A 6,402-nucleotide genomic window follows, 5' to 3' on the forward strand; every position below is an offset into this window, starting at 1 on the left:
CATATTTATAGCTTTACTTGTAGAGTTGTAGAGTCGGATATTCATGTGTTGTCATATTTTCTATTGTTATTATATCTTCCTAATTCTGATACATACATTGTTATACAAGAGAAACGTAAATTCTATGTAATAATTATTTAGTAATAGTTACTTACTGATTTATGTCGTCTTCCATGAATTTAACTATTACGTTAATCATGAAGTATATATTTTCTTTATCCTTTACATGATATGCTACTTTACTTTGTTTTCTTTGATTACAGGTTATTTGGAGTGATTAGAAATGGTTATCTTAAACTCGGGATCCAAAAGTATATTGCTTGATGCCTTGATGTTACTTTGTTTCAATAATGCAGTTTACTTAGCTTGAAACCAATACCAGCTACTTAAAAATTATTAATTGAGCAAAATGTATATGTATTAACTAAAGTTATGTGTAATCTTAAAAATTATTGCTACTTTTGCTTGTTCCTAGCTACTGTATGCATTTTTTCGGTTATGTTCGGGTTGGAGATGGATCCTAATCAAGTCGTTTATTGATTATGGACCCTCTTTTCTATTTGATTGTATATCCATTCTGTTTAAGACTCAGCCAGGCCCGGCCCGGCCAATTTCAACATTAGCTAAACTAACAATCATCATCTTCTGTAGTTTAAAATGAACATTCCACAATAATACAAGAAATTCAACACACCAAATCAAACCACCCAATTCAAAGCCTTCTTCATAATCAATTTTGTCAACACTTCATCTATACCCCCAAAAACAAACTGCCCAGTAATAATTTATATACAATTATTAAATAAAAAAACATCCATCATCTTTTTGAGTCTAATGAGTCATCTTTTACTGTTGGTTTATGGTTTACCAAGTGCAGCTGCTGCAGATTCGACGTGTGTAAGCAGATAATCATAAATCTTCTTCCTTATCCTATCGATCGTTTCAGGGGAGATATGACAACAACTTTCATCTTCTTGTTCTTCATTCTTACTACATCCAATCGAATCTAACCAATCATTTACACTCTTGAGCTGACTCAGCATCCCTGCAATCTGACCATTATCCGAAAGGCTGTTAGACGTGTCCACGTCAGCATCCAAGAATCTTTCAACGAACCCCAAGAACCAATCTTGAGATTCCATTTTTAGCTTTTGTGCCAAGTCAATCGCGTCATTAAAACCGCTACCTTTTTCCCATTCTGGTATCGGTTCAACAACCTTTGCCTTCTGTTGCACATGATTTTGTCCAACTATTTGTCTTCGTGGAGTCGATGAGTTACCGATCGTTGACCCAACTGAGTTTCTAGGTTTGACTTGGGTTTTAGGTGACGGGGTATTGGTGGACCCTTCAAGTACTAAAATGGGTCGAATAGCCTTAGGAGTTTGATCATTGGTTGAAGGGGGTGGCATCAGCGGGGATAACTTGCCATGTTTGCTATACATGGAAAATGATGATAAGTTGGTAGCCATGGCAGCGTGGACCCACGATGTTGCTTGTTTATGTCTTTCGGAAAAAACTTTAAGTTGTTCTTCTGACGGGTTTTTTTCGTGATCTTCTGATGATGAACTGAGCAGAGCTACTTTTGATAACGATTCAGAAATCTGATGAGCAATATTCAAGTTAGAATGTAATGCCAAAAATTGTTCTACGGCAGGCTGCGGGTTGTCTTCTTTTGCAGAAGAACGTAGCTCGGAATATGTGCTGCCACACGAAAACAAGAAAGATAGGATGAAGGTTATGAAATTAAGTCGAACATATTACAGCTTAAAATTTCTCCAAAATGGTTTCTGGTAAAAACGGGTAATCTTTTGGAACGGGTCAGAGTGGAAGGTTGGCAAAACACGTTTTGTCCAAAAAAAATAATACTGCTAGTTTTAATCAGCGTTTTAAATATAATAAGATCTATACTATTTCAATAATTACTAAACGTTATAATACGAAGATAAAGGAAGCTTGATGCATCAATGACTTTGGGCAACTTTTGACCTATTTGACCCATTTCCTAATTAGCTAGTTTCCTGTTCAGTTTTATCAGTTTGACTTAATATTCAAATCAACTCAGGGTCATAAGGTACATGAGAAGGTTAGCACCTAATGAATTCGAAGCCATCATACTCTAGTGAAACTATTCGAAGTTACAAATCTTCAAATATTTATCGAGCAGGCACTGCAGTTCTTATGGGTAGGATGAAGTATTATTTAGCACGCCAACAACATTTGAAACTCACCATTCATTTAAGATTTTAAGTTATATATTTCAAAGCCAAAAAGTACCTAATACATTGAAGTAAGGTTTCTGCAGCTGACGCCTCTTGTATCGCCTCGACGGCAGCAATTTGGGCAGAATCTCTATACCTGAGGACTTCCTATGAAATACATATTGTCGAAGACAAAAATAATAAATATAAGAAAAGAAAAATAAAAGACTACATAACTTTTAATCTATAAAAAAAATGTACCTTTCCAAGCTTTGCAAGAGGAGATGGCAGAGTTGACCAAGAAGCACCTCCATCAGTCAATCGTCTGTTACTAAGAGACACTTTGACCAAGTTACCTGGTAGACCATTTGCAGGTGTGTCGGATAACGATTTTCTTCCCGAAGACGGTTTTTGCTTATCAGGATAATGGTTTTTATTATCAACTGTTTCTCCTCTCTTTGCAGGTGTCTGTACCTCTTTAGATGGTTTCGCGACCAATTCGTCTTTAGATGGCGGCCTTTCACTAATCGATTTCCTTGAAACCTGTGTCCAAGGATCATTCATGTCATGACAACAAACACTTCCTTTTCCTATGATCAAATTTTTTAGCAAATTCAAATATTTATCGAGAAGTTTCTACTCCATATTAACATATTTGCTCATTACAACATTGACGATAACGGATTCTATGGATTTGCTACACATGATTACTCTGTTTTGTCGTTCTTTGTTTAAGGGTGATGTAAATACTTGACAACTATTCCAATATTTGTTTAAAGATACGAGTCTCAAAGGTAGAAGGTTTTTCCCTGTTCGGGCTACCGGGGAGGGCGAGTAATTCGTCCTACTGTGATGTAAACAACCCAACAGGATTACTCCCTAACTGTTTCCAACCCTTCCCTGTCCACCACAAAATATTCGTCCTAGGCATGATTCGAACTTGAGACCTCTTGCAGGATATGAGTCTCAAAGCAATTTGATAAATTAAGCCCCTTATACCTAACACACAACCCTGTGTTCTTACAAGTGTGTACGTTTATACCGCACTGGGTACAAGCTATTCAAACAGCATAAGATACTAGTTTAAAATTACTGCACCTTCATTTCATAATTTAATTTTTCTTTTTTCTTTTTTTTGTGTGGATAAAGAGGAGAGGTACCACAGGATAAGTTGAATGGCTTTAACACTGTTTGACAAAAGTTGAATGGTTTAACAGATTCTGAAAGCTGGAAGGATTTTATAAAGGTTTTCTAATGTTGAATGGTTTCTATGGTTGATAATGAGCTTTAAGCTCGATCACCAAACTAGATATAAAGTAAAAGACCAACGCTATTTGTTGCAATTTACCCTCATCTACACAGTATACGATTATTCAAGGAATTTTTTTCGATGTGCATAATAAAATAAAGCAATACAACTCATCTTGTTATAATAGTTTTTTTTTTTTTTTTTTCCTTTAGAAGCGTTTCCATTTATGACTCCAACACACCGGAAAATCTCATAAAAACACCCCATACTAATTAAAATGTAAGGAATCACAATACGCTATTGAAAATAATTCTCGTATGAACACGGTTTTAAGGAATATAATTCAATGAAACCAATCTTAACTATAGTCATTAGAAATTAAATACTCACCGTTATACTCCGAGCTTCAGGCTTCATATCGTTCTTGGGGACTTTTAATCTTGGAGTTCTGATATCCATATTACCTTCCCAACTCTTCCTCAAAGCTTTAGGCCCGATTTCAATACCTTGAACAAAATTCTTAATTGAACTTCCGATTCCAAGTTTCTTCGCACTTGAACTCACCCCTCGAACTGCATTCCGTTTCTCCCCTAAATTCAATTTACCAATTTCTTTATCAAATCCTTTAATCTTTGACTGTATCTTTGACTGATTCTTAACCCCACTAGAAAACTTCTCAAAAGAAGTAGGCAAAGAGTAACAACTCGTTGGAGAAGAAGGAATTGACCTAGAACTAGATGCTCTTACTTTTGCCAAAGATTGCCTCGAATCACTCGTATTCACTATCAATTTCGGCAATTGCGATTTAGATCTTGATAAGGTTGAAGTGGAACATTTGTTACTTTCTACTACACCATTTGCTCTTACACTTTTGGAATTTGAATTAGAATTAGTATCCTTTTTAGAAGGCAATTTGATATTACCAACAAACTTAGAACTTGTGGAACTAGTACTGTTATTATTAAGGAACCCTAAAGAATGTGTGGCAACAATATCTTCAGGGGTTCCAACACACGGGTGTCGACCAGGAACGGGTCGAACCCCGTGTAAAATCGGAACCGGAGTAGCTGATTCGAGTCTTTCAACATGTATATACTGACCTAATTGGATCTTATCACTTAAAATAAGATCAATATTTTCATCAGGTAAAGATACATAAGTAGCATGAGATGAATCAGATACCTTTAAATAAAAACCTTGATTTTGGAAAAGCTCCCCACCAGCTAAAGCAGGAACAATACTTACAACTTGTAATAATGATGATCTATGTTCCCCTCCTACTTTTACATCTGTGTTCATATGTTGAAGCAATTTCAACAAAACCCCAGGAACCAAACTAGCCATTTTCCCCCTTTTAATTGTTATAATTGTTGATAAATTTTTAATTTTTACATCAGAATAAGCAAAACCCAGGAGAACCCAGATCTCTGATTTGGGAAAGAACACATAAAAACTAACCTTTAATCTGGTCCCCAAAAGAATACCTGAATGAATGTATAGCAAAATAAAAAAAACTTGAAAGTGACAATGGTTCAAGAAAGAAAGAAAGAAAAGGTCAAAGCTTTTTGGGTGGGGAGTAATAATAAGTGATGGAAGTAAATAAATAAAATAAATGTAGCTGCAAACAACTGAAAACTATAACCAACTGAATCAATTAAAAGCAAAGTGGTTTAACTGTTTGATCTATCAAGAACAATCAGAAGGGAAAGAAAAAGGTAGTAGTAATGATTAATGAATTACAGGTAATACTTTGGATAAATATGACTCAGAAATAATTAAAAGAATGTGCTGTGTTGGGGAATATAGAAGGAGAAAATAATTTCTAGTAGTTATAATAATATTAATAATTAACTAGAAAAAATTTGACCGCGCGTTGCTGCGGTTATATTTGGATATACGTTGTTTGGTATCTAATATATCTAATGGTCCGCGCATTGAAGTTAAACATTTTAACATCTTTTATGAAACTAATATTGAGCGACAAATGAGGGGGAAAATTATGGAAAAATGGTATAGAAGGACTCGAACTCCGATTTTTTCCTTTACAAATTAATGAACTTACCACTTGTTTTATCCATCTACTTTATATAATTATCTGAGTTTGTTTATTTTATATATAATATATAATAATATAATAATATAATATAATTAATCCAAAGTATTTCTTCTTTTAAAAAAAACTCCGTTTCAAATATAATTAGTTGCGTTTCGTTCGTAAAATTATTTCGAGTTAAACGGTGGTGACGGAAAATTTTAATTTGCGGCGGAAAAAAAAATAAATCTCGTTAAAAAATTTGGGTGAATTTAATTTATTAATAAATATGTTAAATTGGAAAGTTGATATTTAACCCCTAAAGTAACATTTCACTCACAACTTTTACCCCTAGAAACTTTCACCTTGTACCACTATACTATATTGCATTTGACTCTTTCTTCCCTTGGTGAAAACGACATTTGGAAAGCACACACAAACCCACCCCAAACGACCAAAGTTGTTAATAAAAATATGTTAAATTGGAAAGTTGATATTTAACCCCTAAAGTAACATTTCACTCACAACTTTTACCCCTAGAAACTTTCACCTTGTACCCCTATACTATATTGCATTTGACTCTTTCTTCCCTTGATGAAAACGACATTTGGAAAGCACACCCAAACCCACCCAAACGACCAAAGTTTTTTTAACCCCTAAAGTAACATTTCACTCACAACTTTTACCCCTAGAAACTTTCACCTTGTACCCCTATACTATATTGCATTTGACTCTTTCTTCCGTTGATGAAAACGACATTTGGAAAGCACACACAAACCCACCCCAAACGACCAAAGTTTGGGTGGGTATTAGTAGATATGGTAATAATAATATAATATTTATTTATTATAATTTTATAATAATTAAATTAATACGGAGTAAAATAGAGTAATTGAAGAAAATAAGTCAAAAGTATTTTTTAA

The 6,402-nt window shown here is 34.3% G+C and overlaps 1 protein-coding gene across 1 annotated transcript; it reads right to left on the reverse strand.

Annotated features, from left to right (window-relative positions):
* Window positions 1–648: 648 nt before the first annotated feature.
* Window positions 649–5,009, reverse strand: LOC139852561 (uncharacterized). Its single transcript, XM_071841857.1, has 4 exons — window positions 3,838–5,009; window positions 2,460–2,741; window positions 2,275–2,366; window positions 649–1,701 (listed from the first exon to the last, which is right to left on the reverse strand). Exons 1-4 carry the CDS (start codon window positions 4,789–4,791, stop codon window positions 858–860), a joined length of 2,172 nt encoding a protein of 723 aa, XP_071697958.1. The 5' UTR covers window positions 4,792–5,009; the 3' UTR covers window positions 649–857.
* Between the last annotated feature and the right edge of the window lie 1,393 nt (window positions 5,010–6,402).

This window comes from Rutidosis leptorrhynchoides, chromosome 6 (genome assembly GCF_046630445.1).
Source record: "Rutidosis leptorrhynchoides isolate AG116_Rl617_1_P2 chromosome 6, CSIRO_AGI_Rlap_v1, whole genome shotgun sequence".
NCBI lineage: Eukaryota > Viridiplantae > Streptophyta > Magnoliopsida > Asterales > Asteraceae > Rutidosis > Rutidosis leptorrhynchoides.